This window comes from Pleurodeles waltl, chromosome 5 (assembly GCF_031143425.1).
Source record: "Pleurodeles waltl isolate 20211129_DDA chromosome 5, aPleWal1.hap1.20221129, whole genome shotgun sequence".
NCBI lineage: Eukaryota > Metazoa > Chordata > Amphibia > Caudata > Salamandridae > Pleurodeles > Pleurodeles waltl.
In genome coordinates this window covers 1,799,872,436-1,799,891,359 of record NC_090444.1, presented here as the reverse complement: position 1 = coordinate 1,799,891,359, position 18,924 = coordinate 1,799,872,436, and the positions used below count along the sequence as shown (strand labels likewise).

General features: G+C 47.7%; 1 protein-coding gene across 2 annotated transcripts in view; it reads left to right on the top strand.

The window, feature by feature from the left end:
* The window catches only part of LOC138296807 (exportin-5-like), a 1,394,731-nt gene that overhangs the window by 290,617 nt on the left and 1,085,190 nt on the right, over positions 1–18,924 (top strand). For both annotated transcript variants that reach the window (XM_069236253.1, XM_069236252.1), the window contains exon 13: positions 18,749–18,877. In XM_069236253.1, coding sequence (XP_069092354.1) covers positions 18,749–18,877 — 129 coding nt within the window. The remainder of the gene's footprint in view (positions 1–18,748; positions 18,878–18,924) is intronic.

Here is an 18,924-nt window from a genome sequence, read left to right as displayed (position 1 = left end):
ATGCCATGTGCCATATCTTGTTCAGTACCATTACTTCAGTTTCTGGAATTAAGTGAACTTTTTCTCTAAAATATGGCCAGGTGCACATGCATTCTGATTGCTTCTTTGATGCAGACGTAAAGCCTGGTTGGTGGGACGCCTACTAAAGAGGGGCAGATGTTCCATCTGCCCAAATTTTAAAAACTTTTTATCAGCATTTGTTAAACTGTATGGATATTGTAGGGGAAAAAAGACTTAAAGTTTGAAATTAGTTATTACTTTTGAAAGATATTTGTTATGCTATTGATTGAATATTGATCTTTAACGTATATTCATGTTTCCTGTATTAAGGCTTTTGCTGTCTAGGGAGCATAATTGGGACCGCTTAGTCGTAAAAGCACTGGGTTGAGTATTTGATTCTTAACCTTAGTCATTGGGCAACTTCGGAGGAATGCATGAAGGGAAACTCAACAAAGAAATCTTGTCAGCAGTTCGTACGATCAAAGGAGAATGGAGTCGTGGGCGATGAGATCAGTCCGAGGATATTTAATTTTGTACAAGGGTAGGGGAGCAGGCGCTTTACATGTCTGATGTCTGGGAAGGCACATGACTCGTACTGGCACTCAACTCAGTTGTGTGAAGTGAGTCTTCTGTGTTTACATTTTGAAGCTGGAAGAGTATTGCGTTCCTTTCTATGGAAATTGGGTATTTATTGAGCCTTTTCAGCACCCTGCTTTCTGCTTCAGCTCAACGGATTAGTGATTTTATTTCCAGGAGGCTGCTGCGAGTGGGCAGTTAGCCTCCCACTTCATTGTTGGAGATAGTTTAGTTAGTAGTAAAGTCTGATTTGTAAGGTGGACTGCCTCTTTATTGTTTTTAGTACACATTTTGAGGTCCAGTGTGCATTCCTCTGAGGTGTTGGGGTTGCAGCCCATCATGGAAATGGTCCCCTGGCCTAGATATGCCCGCTGCTTTCCAGTGTTGCAGTTCCAAGTTGGTTATGGCGGACAAAGCAGGGGTATGGTGGGACAAAAAGCGGCTACATGTTCTATCAGTTGCATGCTGTGATTAATGCCACTGTGTAGTTTCCATATCAGGCATCACAATATGCACTTAGGCTTCGGTAACAGGAGCCATAACAGCATCAGGGGTGAGAGCAAGCCATGTCTCATACAAGTTTTGTTCAATGACTGACCAGATAAAACCATTGAGGCTCGGCAGCTAAGTAGTAGTCTTCAAACAAGGGGACACTGAGTCTTCCCTTATCCACAGGCAACTGAATCTTGGTCAGTGGGATTCTGTCGCTCATTATTCCCAATTAAGTCACATCGTATAATGTCCAGGCCTTTGAAGAATTTCCTGGGGGGAATATTGGAATATTATCAAACTGATATAGTAGATGGGGGGGAGCATAATAATTTTGGAAAGGGCAGTGCGACCAGTAGTGACCAACGGGAATCCCTTCCAGAAGGTAATCTGAGAACAGAGCGTCAATGTTGCTTTAACTAAATTACATATTTTATATATATCGCCATCGGGTTCGGACGTGTTCCTCTTCGCTCCGTAATTCGAATTGGGAAAGTGCCGAAAATCATCGAAATCCATCGGTATTGTTGCGTTCGGGACTGGTTTTCTATAGATACATTGGCACCGACAAGAAAACCTCTTGGACGGCCCTTCGGGGCTTCCGCACTCAACCGAGGCCTGTTCGGCCCGACCACACCCGTCGCCGAAGACTCATGGACTGGACCCCCTTCCGTTTCCGTCCGACGTGCCACGCCAAGTATCCTTATACAGACAAGCATTGGGTCTGTAATCTGTGTTTATCACCAGAACACATAGAGGATACCTGTGAGGCCTGCAAGGCTTTTTGGTCGAAGAAGACCTTAAGAGATCGACGAGCAAGGCGTTTGCAGATGGCATCGAAGTCGACACAGCACCTCGACGTCGAGGAGGAAGAGATGGCTATCTCGATCCAGGGTTCGGAATCTGACAACTCCGACGGAGACCGGCCACCGACGGCAGGACAAAAGTGAGTACACCTGTCCCGACCCAGCCCCAAAGTCATGTGAAAAAACAGAAGGCCTCGGGGACGCCATTGCCGGAAGACCATGGCTCGACCCACAAGAAAAGCGGTGACCAAATAACATCTTCGGCACAGAAAAAGGCCAAGATCGTGCAGAAGTCTTCCGACTCGGGTCGAGAAACCGGCATCGAAAAGAGTCGACATCGATTGAATCGAATAAGCCTCGAAAGAGCCTATCGGAGCCGAGACAGACCGTATCCATGGATGTTTCGGTACCGAACAAAACAGCTTCGGAGCCGAAAAAGACTTCTTATACAGAAGAACATGGGCTCTCCCAACAACTTAGAGAGAGGCACAGGTTTGAGCAGGAGCTGGATTTGGAAGAGCTTGACCAAACTCAACCAAGGTTACAAATCCAAATGGACACAGGAAAAATTCAAACCATTCCTCCGCTCAAGTTTGAAAGAAAATTGGCTTTTCATGCAGAGACTGGAACTGATCAGCCTAGAGCAAAGGTAGTTAGAGAAAGGTCACCAATCCCACATTTCTCACCACAAATGTCGCCACCTCACTCGCCACAACAGACAAGGTCACCAGTTGGCACACCAATGGCACAGTCACCCACACATACTGTGCAGACGCAGGACGATGCAGACCCCTGGGACCTATACGACCCACCAGTTTCAGACAACGATCCTGAGTGTTATCCTTCAAAGCCTTCTCCTCCAGAGGATAGCAAATCCTACACGCAAGTACTGGCTAGGGTGGCGACATTCCATAATGTCACCATGCACTCAGAACCAGTGGAGGATGACTTTCTTTTTAATACACTGGCATCCACGCATGCTTCATATCAAAGCCTGCCAATGTTACCAGGCATGCTTAAGCATGCACAACAGGTCTTTCAGGAACCGGTCAAGGGAAGGGCCATTACACCGAGGGTAGAGGAAAAAATATAAACCTCCCCCATCAGACCCTGTGTTTATTACACAGCAACTCCCTCTGGGCTCCGTTGTAGTGGGAGCCGCAAGAAAGTGGGCAAATTATCAATCGTCAGGGGATGCGCCACCCCCTGATAAAGAAAGCAGTAAATTCAATGCGGCAGGGAAAAGACTGGCATCGCAAGCTGCCAACCAGTGGAGTATCGCCAATTCACAGGCCCTCCTCGCCTGTTACGACAGAGCACATTGGGGCGAAATGCAGGATATTATTCAGCATTTACCAAAGGAACATTAAAAACGGGCTCAACAGGTGGTGGAGGAGGGACAGGCCATCTCCAACAACCAAATCCGTTCTGCTCTGGACTCTGCCGATACAGCAGCACGAACTGTCAACACAGCAGTTACCATCAGGAGGCATGCATGGTTACACAGTTCTGGTTTTAAACCAGAGATACAGCAAGCGGTATTAAACATGTCGTTCAACCAGCAGCAACTATTTGGGCCAGAGGTGGACACTGCAACATCTGTTAACACAACACAAACAACAGATCAGACACCCCAATCCAGCATCGCTCAACCTAGCAATCTGGCTCCTGAAGTCTTAGAATTTGGCTATCTAAACCTTTCAAATGAGTGTATGAAAGTCATTAAACAGGCAAGAAAACCGACAACAAGGCATTGTTATGCTAATAAATGGAAAAAGTTTGTTTTCTACTGCCAAGCAAACCAAATCACACCGCTAGAGGCCTCCATACAAAACATTGTGAGTTGCTTACAACACCTACAAAAAGCAAATATCGCTTGTTCTTCCATCAAAATTCATCTCACCGCAATCTCTGCTTACCTGCAGATTAAACATACAAAATCACTTTTTAGAATCCCAGTTATTAAAGCCTTTATGGAAGGACTAAAAAGGATCATACCTCCAAGAACCCCACCAGTACCCTTGTGGAATCTTAATATTGTACTTACACGACCCATGGGCCCACCTTTTGAACCCGTGCATTCTTGCCAAATCCAATTCTTAACTTGGAAGGTAGCTTTTCTAAGAGCCATCACTTCACTACGAAGAGTTAGCGAAATACAGGCGTTTACTATTGAAGAACCCTTTATAGAAATACACAAACATAAAGTGGTTCTCCGTACAAATCCAACATTTTTACCAAAAGTCATTTCACCGTTTCATCTAAACCAAACACTAGAGCTCCCACTCTTCTTCCCACAACCAGACTCGGTAGCAGAAAGAGCACTGCATACATTAGACATTAAAATAGCGCTAATGTATTACATAGACAGAACAAAATCATTTTGTAAAACTAAACAATTGTTCATTGCTTTCCAAAAACCCCATGCTGGTAACCCTATATCCAAACAGGGCATAGCCAGATGGATAGTCAAATGTATTCAGACCTGTTACCTCAAAGCTAAAAGGGACTTACCCATTACACCAAGGGCACACTCCACTAGAAAGAAAGGAGCAACAATGGCCTTTTTAGGTAATAAACCAATGACCGAGATTTGTAAAGCAGCCACTTGGTCTATACCTCATACCTTTACTAAACATTACTGTGTAGATGTGTTAGCAACACAACAAACCACAGTAGGACAGGCTGTATTAAGAACATTATTTCAAACAACTTCAACTCCTACCGGCTGACCACCGCTTTCGGGAGGATTACTGCTTTGTAGTCTATGCACAGCATGTGTATCTGCAGCTACACATGCCATTGAACGGAAAATGTCACTTACCCAGTGTCGGAAGTTGGCTCTGTATGTGCTATTTCAAAGTAAGGAATAGTATGCACAGAGTCCAAGGGTTCCCCTTAGAGGTAAGATAGTGGCAAAAAGAGATTATACTAATGCTCTATTTTGTGGTAGTGTGGTCGAGCAGTAGGCTTATCAAAGGAGTAGTGTTAAGCATTTGTTGTACATACACACAGGCAATAAATGAGGAACACACACTCAGAGACAAATCCAGCCAATAGGTTTTGTTATAGAAAAATATATTTACTTAGTTTATTTTAAGAACCACAGGTTCAAATTCTACATGTAATATCTCATTTGAAAGGTATTGCAGGTAAGTACTTTAGGAACTTTGAATAATTACAGTAGCATTTATACTTTTTACATAAAACACAAATAGCTGTTTTAAAAGTGGACACAGTGCAATTTTCACAATTCCTGGGGGAGGTAAAGTATTGTTATTTTTAACAGGTAAGTAAGTCACTTACAGGTCTCAGTTTTGGGTCCAAGGTAGCCCACCGTTGGGGGTTCAGAGCAACCCCAAAGTTACCACACCAGCAGCTCAGGGCCGGTCAGGTGCAGAGGTCAAAGAGGTGCCCAAATCACATAGGCTTCAATGGAGAGAAGGGGGTGCCCCGGTTCCAGTCTGCCAGCAGGTAAGTACCCGCATCTTCGGAGGGCAGACCAGGGGGGTTTTGTAGGGCACCGGGGGGGACACAAGTCCACACAGAAAGTACACCCTCAGCAGCGCGGGGGCGACCAGGTGCAGTGTGCAAACAAGCGTCGGGTTCTCTGTAGATTTCAATGGGAGGCCAAGGGGTCTCTTCAGCGGTGCAGGCAGGCAAGGGGGGGGCTCCTCGGGGTAGGCACCACCTGGGCAAGGGAGAGGGCCTCCTGGGGGTCACTCCTGCACAGAAGTTCCGATCCTTCTGGTGCTGGGGGCTGCGGGTGCAGGGTCTTTTCCAGCCGTCGGGAAATTAGAGTTCAGGCAGTCTCGGTCAGGGGGAGCCTCGGGATTCCCTCTGCAGGTGTCGCTGTGGGGGCTCAGGGGGGACAACTTTGGTTACTCACGGTCTCGGAGTCGCCGGAGGGTCCTCCCTGAGGTGTTGGTTCTCCACCAGTCGAGTCGGGGTCGCCGGGTGCAGTGTTGCAAGTCTCACGCTTCTTGCGGGGATTTGCAGGGGTCTTTAAATCTGCCCTTCTGTAACAAAGTTGCAGTTCTGTTGGAGCAGTGCCGCTGTCCTCAGGAGTTTCTTGTCTTTCTTGAAGCAGGGCAGTCCTCTGAGGATTCAGAGGTCGCTGGTCCTTGGGAAAGCGTCGCTGGAGCAGGTTTCTTTGGAAGGCAGGAGACAGGCAGGTAAGACTGGGGCCAAAGCAGTTGGTGTCTTCTGTTCTTCTTCTGCAGGGGTTTTTCAGCTCAGCAGTCCTCTTCTTCTTGTAGTTTCAGGAATCTAAATTCTTAGGTTCAGGGGAGCCCTTAAATACTCAATTTAAGGGCGTGTTTAGGTCTGGGGGGTTAGTAGCCAATGGCTACTAGCCCTGAGGGTGGGTACACCCTCTTTGTGCCTGCTCCCAAGGGGAGGGGGTCACATTCCTATCCCTATTGGGGGAATCCTCCTTCTACAAGATGGAGGATTTCTAAAAGTCAGAGTCACCTCAGCTCAGGACACCTTAGGGGCTGTCCTGACTGGCCAGTGACTCCTCCTTGTTTTTCTCATTATCTCTCCTGGACTTGCCGCCAAAAGTGGGGGCTGGGTCCAGGGGGCGGGCATCTCCACTAGCTGGAGTGCCCTGGGGCATTGTAACACGAAGCTTGAGCCTTTGAAGCTCACTGCTAGGTGTTACAGTTCCTGCAGGGGGGAGGTGTGAAGCACCTCCACCCAGAGCAGGCTTTGTCTCTGTCCTCAGAGAGCACAAAGGCTCTCACCGCATGGGGTCAGAAGCTCGTCTCTCAGCAGCAGGCTGGCACAGACCAGTCAGTCCTGCACTGAAGAATTGGGTAAAATACAGGGGGTATCTCTAAGATGCCCTCTGTGTGCATTTTTTAATAAATCCAACACTGGCATCAGTGTGGGTTTATTATTCTGAGAAGTTTGATACTAAACTTCCCAGTATTCAGTGTAGCCATTATGGAGCTGTGGAGTTCGTTTTTGACAGACTCCCAGCCCATATACTCTTATGGCTACCCTGCACTTAAAATGTCTAAGGTTTTGCTTAGACACTGTAGGGGCATAGTGCTCATGCACATATGCCCTCACCTGTGGTATAGTGCACCCTGCCTTAGGGCTGTAAGGCCTGCTAGAGGGGTGACTTACCTATGCCACAGGCAGTGTGAGGTTGGTATGGCACCCTGAGGGGAGTGCCATGTCGACTTACTCATTTTCTCCCCACCAGCACATACAAGCTGACAAGCAGTGTGTCTGTTGTGAGTGAGGGGTCCCTAGGGTGGCATAAGACATGCTGCAGCCCTTAGAGACCTTCCCTGGCATCAGGGCCCTTGGTACCAGGGGTACCAGTTACAAGGGACTTACCTAGGTGCCAGGGTTGTGCCAATTGTGGAAACAATGGTACATTTTAGGTGAAAGAACACTGGTGCTGGGGCCTGGTTAGCAGGGTCCCAGCACACTTCTCAGTCAAGTCAGCATCAGTATCAGGCAAAAAGTGGGGGGTAACTGCAACAGGGAGCCATTTCTTTACACCCAGTGTACATCTGTTCGTGGCATGTTGCGCTGCAGATTCACATGCGCCCTCCCACCTCCCCGGGAGCCTGTAGCCGTTTAAGTTGCATTTAAATTGTATATCTGTAAATAAATATTCCTTTACCACAAACTATGTACATACATATCTATTCCATTGCATGGACATCTTTAGTATCCTCATTCTACCACTCCTACCTCACCATATGCCGGGAAAACAATCTAAGATGGAGTCGATGCCTATGCGCAATGGAGCCGAAAGGGAGGAGTCATTCGGTCCCGTGACTCAAAAAAGACTTCTTCGAAGAAAAACAACTTGTAACACTCCGAGCCCAACACTAGATAGCAGGAACAGTGCACAGCATGTCTATCTGCACAGCATGTGAATCTGCAGCGCAACATGCCACAAACAGATGTACATTGGGTAAGTGACAAGCTCTGAATGATAGATCCTGACCCCTAGATATCTTAACATAGATCCCTCCCAGAGAATGGGACCACCCCCTAGATCTGCGGCCAATGCAGGCACCTCTGAACAGAGTGGGAAAACCCAACTTTTATTCCTTATCACCTGAGGCTCCACTACTGTACCAGATCTATGTAAAATGGTGCCTATACCATCATGCCCTGTGCATCCTTAAGATAAGTGATATCATCTGCCTAAGGTGAAATCATGTGCATCCCACTATCCAATGAGATTCCCAAGTCAGTCCCCACTTGGTGCTTCCATACAGCTAGTGGCTCCATGTCAAGCCTAAAATGTAGTGGAGACAGGGGGCACCCCTGCGCCGTCCCCATGTAAGTCAAAGAATCTGATATGAGCTTTCTGATTTATTTCCAGGAGGTGGGGGCAGTGTACAACAGTGGGTGAGAGCAAATAGACTTTTACCAAAATGTGCTAAGCCTATGACAGGGACAGTAGTCCACTGTCAGTGGAAAGTGCCTCCAGCACACACGACAATTTCCAGGATATCATTTGTGTCAAAGGGCAGGCCTACTCCTATGTGTACACACTACATTAGTATGAGGCTGCTCAGTCCCTTTAATTTTTTGGGCCTCACTTTGTTCCTTGTTCTCTACAGCGAGTTGCCCTAGCTGCTCCGTTCCAGTATGTGTTAGAGGGGTGCTCTCTTTACTGTTCGCTTTAACGGGAGGTTTGCTAACTTTTGCCTAAACCATAGTTCACTCTCAGGGTTCAGGGATCTTTGCATTATTTCCCCGGACACTCTCTCGGATGATTTTCTTCTCTGTTTCCTTCCGAGGCGACAATTTGGATGATTTTGAGGCCTACCCATCTCTTCCACCCTCCTCCTAGATTAGACCTCTTGTCTTACTTCTCGTGAGGGTAAACTAGGTCAACAAAGACTTTATGATCTCTGTCTCCCCCCCTTTGTTTTTTGTTTTTTTTACATCTAGACCTTGCCTCATCTATCTCTATTATCTTGTCAGTCTCCTTGGCCCACATGTACACCTTGTGCCTTCACTCGAGCCACATTGATTTCTCTTCTTTCTGCAACTGCTCTGTCTAGTTGTAAGGAAATGCCTCCTTAGCATGGTTACCCCCTGTTTCCTTTTTTGCCTTTTGCTGATGCCAGTTGTGATTGAATGTGTGCTGGGACCCTGCTAACCAGGCCCCAGCACCAGTGTTCTTTCCCTCAACTGTACCTTTGCTTCTACAATTGGCACAGCCCTGGCACTCAGATAAGTCCCTTGTAAATGGTACCCCTGGTACCAAGGGCCCTGATGCCAGGGAAGGTATCTAAGGGCTGCAGCATGTATTATGCCACCCTGGAGACCCCCTCAGAGTGCCATGCCAACCTCACACTGCCTGTGACATAGGTAAGTCACCCCTCTAGCAGGCCTTACAGCCCTAAGGCAGGTTGCACTATACCACAGGTGAGGGCATATGTGCATGAGCACCTAGCCCCTACATTGTCTAAGCAAAACCTTAGACATTGTAAGTGCAGGGTAGCCATAAAGAGTATATTGTCTGGGAGTTTGTCAAACACAAACTCCACAGTTCCATAATGGCTGCACTGAAATCTGGAAAGTTTAGAATCAAACTTCTTGGCCCAATAAATGCACACTGATGCCAGTGTGGAATTTATTGTATAAATGCACCCAGAGGGCATCTTAGAGATGCCCCCTGAACACCAGTCCAACTCCTAGTGCTAGGCTGACCAGTTTCTGCCAGCCTGCCACAACCAGACGAGTTTCTGGCAAAATGGGTAGAGTGCCTTTGTCACTCTATGGCCAGGAACAAAGCCTGTACTGGATGGAGGTGCTTCTCACCTCCCCTTGCAGGAACTGTAACACCTGGCGGTGAGCCTCGAAGGCTCACCCCTTTTGTTACAGTGTGTAGGAAGTTGGCTCTGTATACACTATTTCAAAGTAAGGAATAGTATGCACAGAGTCCAAGGGTTCCCCTTAGAGGTAAGATAGTGGCAAAAAGAGATAATACTAATGCTCTATTTTGTGGTAGTGTGGTCGAGCAGTAGGCTTATCAAAAGAGTAGTGTTAAGCATTTGTTGTACATACACAAGCAATAAATGAGGAACACACACTCAGAGACAATTCCAGGCCAATAGGTTTTTGTATAGAAAAATATATTTTCTTAGTTTATTTTAAGAACCACAGGTTAAAATTTTACATGTAATACTTCAAATGAAAGGTATTGCAGGTAGGTACTTTAGGAACTTTGAACCATCAACATAGCATATATACTTTTCACATAAATCACATATAGCTATTTTAAAACTAGACACAGTGCAATTTTCACAGTTCCTAGGGGGAGTAAGAGTTAGTTTTCGCAGGTAAGTAAACCACCTACGGGGTTCAAGTTTGGGTCCAAGGTAGCCCACCGTTGGGGGTTCAGAGCAACCCCAAAGTTACCACACCAGCAGCTCAGGGCCGGTCAGGTGCAGAGTTCAATGCGGTGCCCAAAACGCATAGGCTTCAATGGAGAAGGGGGTGCCCCGGTTCCAGTCTGCCAGCAGGTAAGTACCCGCGTCTTCGGAGGGCAGACCAGGGGGGTTTTGTAGGGCACCGGGGGGACACAAGTTAGCACAGAAAGTACACCCTCAGCAGCACGGGGCGGCCGGGTGCAGTGTGCAAACACGCGTCGGGTTTGTAGTTGAAATCAATGGGAGACCAAGGAGTCTCTTCAGCGATGCAGGCAGGCAAGGGGGGCTCCTCGGGGTAGCCACCACCTGGGCAAGGGAGAGGGCCTCCTGGAGGTCACTCCTGCACTGGAGTTTGGATCCTTCAGGTCCTGGGGGCTGCGGGTGCAGAGTCTTTTCCAGGCGTCGGGATCTGAGGAACAGGCAGTCGCGGTCAGGGGGAGCCTCGGGATTACCTCTGCAGGCGTTGCTGTGGGGGCTCAGGGGGGGGCAACTCTGGCTACTCACGGTCTCACAGTCGCCGGGGAGTCCTCCCTGAAGTGTTTGTTCTCCACAAGTCGAGCCGGGGGCGTCGGGTGCAGAGTAGCAAGTCTCACGCTTCCGGCGGGAAACGCAGTTGTTTTAAAGTTGCTCCTTTTGAAACAAAGTTGCAGTCTTGGGTGAACAGAGCCGCTGTCCTCGGGAGTTCTTGGTCCTTTTAGAGCAGGGCAGTCCTCTGAGGATTCAGAGGTCGCTGGTCCCTGGGGAAAGCGTAGCTGGAGCAGTGTCTTCAGAAGGGGGGAGACAGGCCGGTAGAGCTGGGGCCAAAGCAGTTGGTGTCTCCGTGTTCTCTGCAGGGTTTTTCAGCTTAGCAGTCCTCTTCTTCTTAAGTTGCAGGAATCTGAGTTCCTAGGTTCTGGGGAGCCCTTAAATATTAAATTTAAGGGCGTGTTTAGGTCTGGGGGGTTAGTAGCCAATGGCTACTAGCCCTGAGGGTGGGTACACCCTCTTTGTGCCTCCTCCCAAGGGGAGGGGGTCACATTCCTATCCCTATTGGGGGAATCCTCCATCTGCAAGATGGAGGATTTCTAAAAGTCAAAGTCACCTCAGCTCAGGACACCTTAGGGGCTGTCCTGACTGGCCAGTGACTCTTCCTTGTTTTTCTCATTATTTCCTCCGGCCTTTCCGCCAAAAGTGGGGCCGTGGCTGGAGGGGGCGGGCAACTCCACTAGCTGGAATACCCTGGGGTGCTGTAACAAAGGGGGTGAGCCTTTGAGGCTCACCGCCAGGTGTTACAGTTCCTGCAAGGGGGAGGTGATAAGCATATCCACCCAGTACAGGCTTTGTTACTAGCCACAGAGTGACAAAGGCACTCTCCCCATGTGGCCAGCAACATGTCTCGAGTGTGGCAGGCTGCTAAAACCAGTCAGCCTACACGGGTAGTCGGTTAAGGTTTCAGGGGGCACCTCTAAGGTGCCCTCTGGGGTGTATTTTACAATAAAATGTACACTGGCATCAGTGTGCATTTATTGTGCTGAGAAGTTTGATACCAAACTTCACAGTTTTCAGTGTAGCCATTATGGTGCTGTGGAGTTCGTGCATGACAGCCTCCCAGACCATATACTCTTATGGCTACCCTGCACTTACAATGTCTAAGGTTTTGGTTAGACACTGTAGGGGTACAGTGCTCATGCACTTGTGCCCTCACCTATGGTATAGTGCACCCTGCCTTAGGGCTGTAAGGCCTGCTAGAGGGGTGACTTATCTATACTGCATAGGTAGTGTGAGGTTGGCATGGCACCCTGAGGGGAGTGCCATGTCGACTTACTCGTTTTGTCCTCACCAGCACACACAAGCTGGCAAGCAGTGTGTCTGTGCTGAGTGAGGGGTCCCCAGGGTGGCATAAGACATGCTGTAGCCCTTAGAGACCTTCCCTGGCATCAGGGCCCTTGGTACCAGGGGTACCAGTTACAAGGGAATTACCTGGATGCCAGGGTGTGCCAATTGTGGAAACAAAGGTACAGTTTAGGGAAAGAACACTGGTGCAGGGGCCTGGTTAGCAGGCCTCAGCACACTTTCAAATCATAACTTGGCATCAGCAAAGGCAAAAAGTCAGGGGGTAACCATGCCAAGGAGGCATTTCCTTACAATTCAGTTCTTAGGGACGATTGTAGACATGAACTTAGAAAAAAATAATCTTTCGGAGGATCTGTTTTCTTCTAATTGAAGTGTCAACATCTGAAGAGTAAATTAATTTAGTATTTACATTAAGGGCTAGACATAGATGGTTATCACATTTGATGAGCATTTTGTAGATCTCCTCTCTTGATAAGGAACCATGCATGGAGCTTTTTAAATATGTCAGGCGACCAACTGCTTGATGATGTTACACTGTACAAGTTTTGATTTGGTGATTTATGTAGCCGTTTAATGCAGCTAACATTGTTATGTCATGGTGCAAGACACCCAGTTATGTTTGGTGCACTGACTATTCCTGGAAAGGAAAACTAGCCCTCTAATTTATAATATACTCATAATACTATTTTTGCTAGACATTCTGTGAGTTGTTCCCGTGTGCAGATCTCCACCACTCATATAGGATCAAAATTCAGAACTCACAAGATTTGTCATGATCATTTGTACCGTTACCAAAGAAGGTGCTTTTTGTCATTGCCATTGAGCATGCTCCCAGTATTCCAAACATTTCTTCAAATTTTATATGAAGGACGGTTGAGCCATGCCAGAGACCAACATGGCCGCCAGGCACTGAAGCTCCAACGGGTGATTTCCTGCCACGTTGATGGGGCAAGCGGAGTGGAATTGAACCAATGCCGGACCTGCCTAATGTGTGAGAGGGCCCCCAAGTGCGTGGCTGAAGAACAGGCAGGTGAGCAGTCGGGTCCTGCTCCGGGGCCTCCCTAGCCCACTAGGAGCCCCGGAGGCTCTGCGGTGACAGGGACCGCGGGTGTGCCTTGAGCGAGGGGCGGAAGGGCTGCGAGGTTCGGCCCGAGGTGCTGGGCGGTTTCCTGTGACTGACAAGGGGGCCGTGGCCCACTGCTGCACTATCTGTGGTGCTGTGGCCTGTACCGAAACCTTCTTACCTCGCCCGCTGTGACAGGAGTCGCGGGTGAGCCAGGGAGGGGGTAGGCCACATGGTGTGGCCGGATGATAACTTGCTGCCGAAGCGCTGTGGAGTGAGATCCTGGTGAAAACCAGCCCGAAAAAAGAGCGAGAACAGCAGCACTGGGCATCCCATGGTGTGTGGCCTGGCTGGAGTGAAAAACGGCCTGCCTGCTGGTATACACCTGCCCAAGATCCAGATTTAGCTGGTCGGCGACGGCTCCTCTCCCATATACCCACTCAGACTAGGATATGTGAGGAGCAAAAAGCAGCTGCAAACAATGAAGTGGTGCCCGGGGGTTGCAGGGCTGCAGTGCTCGGGCCACTACGAGCTGGAGATTGGCTACTTGAGAACGCCCACCTGGTGCGGCACCAGGCTGGGTCACAGGTGACTGTTTGTAGCGCACCGACCATGGTCAGGAAGGACTCCAAGGAAAAGAAGCTCACATTCGAGAGGTCACACGGTGCCACATTAATTGGCTGAGAAAGTGGATGCTCCCGGGGGGATAGCACTTTACTAGAGACCCTATTAACTGAAATGCTGGGCCGAGACATCTTGACCGCTACATTTGTGGTGGAACAGGACCCTAGGGCCGTGCCCAATGCATGGGGCACTGCTGAAACCTATTTTGGCTTGCCTGCTGAATTTCAGTGACCGCGCTACTGCCCTACGCCTGGCAAGAGAGAAAGGCCCCCTGCAGTATCAGGGCATGTTGGTGTCAATATTCCCTGATTTCAAAATCACGTTCCAGGAGGTGCGGCGCAAGTTTGCAGAGCCGAAACTACAACTACGCAAACTTGGTATCTGATGTGGAATGTTGTATCCAGCCTGGCTGCGTGTGGACTTTAATGGCAAAGCACGGATTTTAGAGAGCCTATATGACACCATGGATTTTTGTATCAATATCGCCAAACAATGTGTCGGAGACTCGGGGAGAGGGCTAAGGGGCTCCCCACCCGATACACAAAACTTGACCAGTATGGACATGTTCCCGGAAGTGTAGCCTGGATGGACGTACTGAGTGCCGGTGGTGAGGCCATCAGTGGATCTGGCCTACGTGTATTCAGAAAGTATGAGTGAGTCGCTAAAGGGCTCGCAAGGTAACAATCGGGCTAATGCGCTGGACTGTTCAAGAAACTCATCACAGACGGAGCCTAAATTAGTGAGGAGATGCCCGTCGTGGTGTTGCTTCTCCCCATGTTGGATACCACATGCATCTTTTGGGGGGTGGGAGATTGCTATTTTGTTTTTGATATAGGTGTTCTATCTGTTCTACTGTTCGGGATTTACCAGGCAGCTTTTTTGCTGGGTGTGGTTGAGGGGATGGGATAATCTTTGGCATAATTGTTGCCTACCAGTTGCACAGATTGCCAACACTTGCAATGTATCATACACACACATACACTCAAAAACATGGCAGGCTGGAGCTCTTGCAGACGGGCTCCTTTGGAGACGGTCTCAGTATCCTCGAATATTCGAGGTTTAAATAATCCCAGCAAGGGCAAATAGTTGCTGCAGTACCTGAATAGACACATACCACAGGTAGCATTCCTACAGGAGACCCACTTCCCACCACAAGACACGCCCACATTTGCAGCTAGTTGGGGCCTTCACAGGTATTTCGCCTGTTATAGCTCATACTCCTGTGGGGTCTGTACGCTGGCACATAAGAACCTGCAGTTCCACCCCATTTCCACCTTGATGTACGACCAGGGCAGATATATATTGGTGGCAGGATTGTTGGCTGGACACCGGGTCCTGTTAGTAAATGTATATGCCCAGAATACAGACGACCCTGATTTTTTCCACAACCTGCTGTCCTGAATAGACCAATTGGCAGTAGGCCACATCATTATGGGTGGAGACTGTAATATGATTATGGACACACTCCGTGACACCACAGCGGTAAACCCCACTGTCAAACCTTGATCCTTGAAGATTCTGCGTGACATCTGTGAGATCCATGGTCTACGGGACCCCTGGCGCATACAAAACATGCATGCCTCAGATTACACATTTTATTCGGCGCTGCGTAACACATGGTCGCGGATAGTCTACTGGCTAGTAGTGCCACCACGCTCTGGGTAGACCATATCACTCATGTTCCACGCACGTTGTTGGACCACTCTGCAGTCAAGCTTCTCTGTAAGATTCTACAGACAGTCCCATGAGAGCATGGATGGAGATTTCCCACCCTGCATTACAAGACAAGCTCTTCCGCACCAAATTACAAAAAGTGATTGCTGATTACTATCACCTCAGTGAAGGCACAGTGACCTCTTGCGCCACTTTATGGGAAGCCTTTAACCTACCTGGGGGTCTGCATAGCCATGAAAGCGGGAGTCCTGCACAACATTCGTAGCAGTCTGTCCAGGGAGGAGGGGGTACTGGCGGAGCTGGATGGCACCGATGCACTGCATCATTTGAAAACTAATAAGAGCCATTGGGCCTGCCTCATGGAGGAGTTTCGAGACCTAGCCGAGTGTGAAGCCCATTACTTGAGCATATATGCTAGCGACCAGTGGTACGGGGAGGGGAGCGACTGGGTCGCACCCTGGCAGACCTACGGAGACCCTCCAAGGCTTCCTCGCACATACCCAAGTTGTACATGGTGGACGGCTCACACACACAGCAGGGATACAATCCGAGTTTCTCACCTGCTACACGCAACTGTCTACCTCCACCCAGAACGTTAATAACCCAGCCCTGACACAATATCTTGATGAAATAGCCATGGTGTGGCTTACGAACGCCCAACAACAGTTTCTGGCTGAACCATTCACGTGTGAGGATATCGTCAGTGCGATAGAGGCTCTGGTTGACTCTAGAGCCTCTAGGCTCAACGGATTCACCGGCACCTTCTACAAGGCATAAAGGGATGCACTAGTGCCACACCTATTGGAAGTGTACACCGAGGCACTGGAAACTGGCATACTACCAACGCTTAGAGAGGCGGTTATCACACTGCTGCCCAAGCCAGAAAAAGACCAAACAAAACGTGGTTTCTATAGGCTCATTTCCCTACTAAATTTAGATAATAAAATCCTGGCTCAGTTACTAGCAACACGACTGTCCTTACTGCTGGACAGCTTCATATCATCAGCACAATCAGGATTTGTCCCTCAGCGATCAACAGCCATTAATCTCCGTACATTGTTTGCCACGCTTCATAGAGTCTCCCCCACGATTTCCGCAGCGGTGGCACTCCTGGACGCGGAGAAGGCTTTTGACTTGTTGAAATGGCCGTTTTTAATGGCACCTCTCCATAAGCTTGGCATCCCCTGCAGCTTCCTTTCCCTGATTAAGCTCCTATATTCTGAACCAACAGCCAAACTCAGAATTAATGACACCCTGTCACCGACCTTCCCGATTACATGAGGCCCACAACAGGGATGTCTATCGTCTCCTCTTCTTTTTTATAATCGCCTTGGATCCATTGGTAAGACACCTGCAAGAAAAACATATACATAGAGGACTTCAATTCAAAACTGGGCCATTGTTCATATCACTATACACAGATGATGTGCAGCTGTTTTAAGGAACCCGGGGGACATTTTAGACCCTGTTCTACATGAAGTGGGACGATCGATTCGATACATACTCTGGAATATGAGTCAACTGGTCCAAATCAGAACTCTTCCCACTCACAGATAAGACGTCGTCCAACCAATCAATTTTCCCGATGACATGGTGTGATGATCACGTTGAGTATCTTTGAGTGTCCATACATAGAGACAAGAACCAAGTGATCTGACTCAACTTTGGGCTGCCCTGGACAGGCTGCCCACACAAGTAGAGAGATGGGTCCGCCACCCACTGTCAATGGCAGGATGTATAGCCATTCTTAAAATGGTTGTCCTCCTCTGATTTCTAGATCAATTCATGAACATTCCTATACCATTCTATAATTATTTTTGGAACTAAAATGGACCACTTCATGCTCAAGCACCTCCAAAGCACTATACAGGCACTGATTCCCACATACCCCTTAGCACCGGGTGACTTTAAACCCCTGACTCTGCTGATTACGGATACTGAATGGGACAGATTGGTATCTCTATTATATCGCACGTGCCTTAACCTATTACAAACACATGACACTAAGCTGCACGCCACCTGGGGGTAGGAAATAGGACGATTGATCATGGATAAAATATGGGCGGCATGCTGTTTACAAACTTAATTAATCTCTATGAACTACTGACACAGACTCGTACATTATCAATTTCTACAATGGGTATATGTAACGCCAATGGTTATAGCCGAGCTGGACCCCACATGCTTACCGAACTGTCCTAAATATCTGGCCCCTCAGGTAGATTTTCCACATATGACATGGACGTGCCCTTTAATGGCGCAATACTGGCAGGATATTTTTGGCAAACTCTATTTAATGATAGAAGTTGCACTAGACCCCTGTCCTGTACTTGCATTTATGTGTTACGTAGCTAACATTACCCAATCAGTAAGATGGTATACAGTGCTAGCCATGCTATTAGCAAAATACGAACTCTCCATACACAGGTGCAATAAAAAAAAATGCCCACAACAAGAGCATGGCTATACATTCTTATCTATTGCGATACTACCAGCGAATTATATACAGAGCTTCAACCACCCACATCATGCCCCAAAAACATATGTCAGCCCCTATGTAACTATCTGATTTCTGCTGACCTAAACCCAACATACCATGTTTACAGGATGGCCACTTGCCAAGGACTGTGGTAAAGAGAGTGTAATGAGTTACATATGGTACAGAAGTCACGAATACTCTCAAAATGGTTGGAATATTGTAATGCCGGAACTCACATGGAACATGTAATGTTTGGCATAATGGGCTGTATCCTACCTTGAAGTAATGGTGGCAGTGTGTGCTTTTTCTTATTGTCTTGCTTGTTTATATTTTAAGGACAAATTATAAATAAAATTAAAAAAGAAAATAATTTATGACACCCAGAAAAAATACAATACAATATAATCTACAGATGGTCTCTAATTGTGTGACGTTTTGCCTGCGTGACTCATTCTCAATAAACAGAAAAGAGTCTAGCCAATTAGGGGTGTACCAAGATGCAACATTCACTTTTGAAATGATTTTCCGCAACAAATCTGTGGTTTCAAATACGTAAAGTGTTTCTTTTTGTTTGTTGAAAAGAGGTAATGTATCATAATTGACTGTGAAAATGGTGGTAATAGGCCACATACCACAATGGCACCTGAAATCTTTAATCCACAGTTTCGTATTAGGTATTTCCAAAATAGTTGGTTAAAATGTTATTCTTTTCATCTATGTTTAAGTAAAATGTTTTCTTTTGTTCTTTTAATTTCCCTCATCTCATAGCCATGTTTATTTATTTCAGCCTACCGTACAGAGCTGAAGCAGGTGATAGATGTTTTATGCAGGATAGACCAAAAAAAGTGTTTTCAAGTGGCCAGCGAATGTCTAAAACACCACCTTCTCCCTTCAATTAAATCTGAAGTCGTAGTTGGTAAGTTGCATGCCAGATGTAACATCAGAAGGGAAGCTAAAGACCAT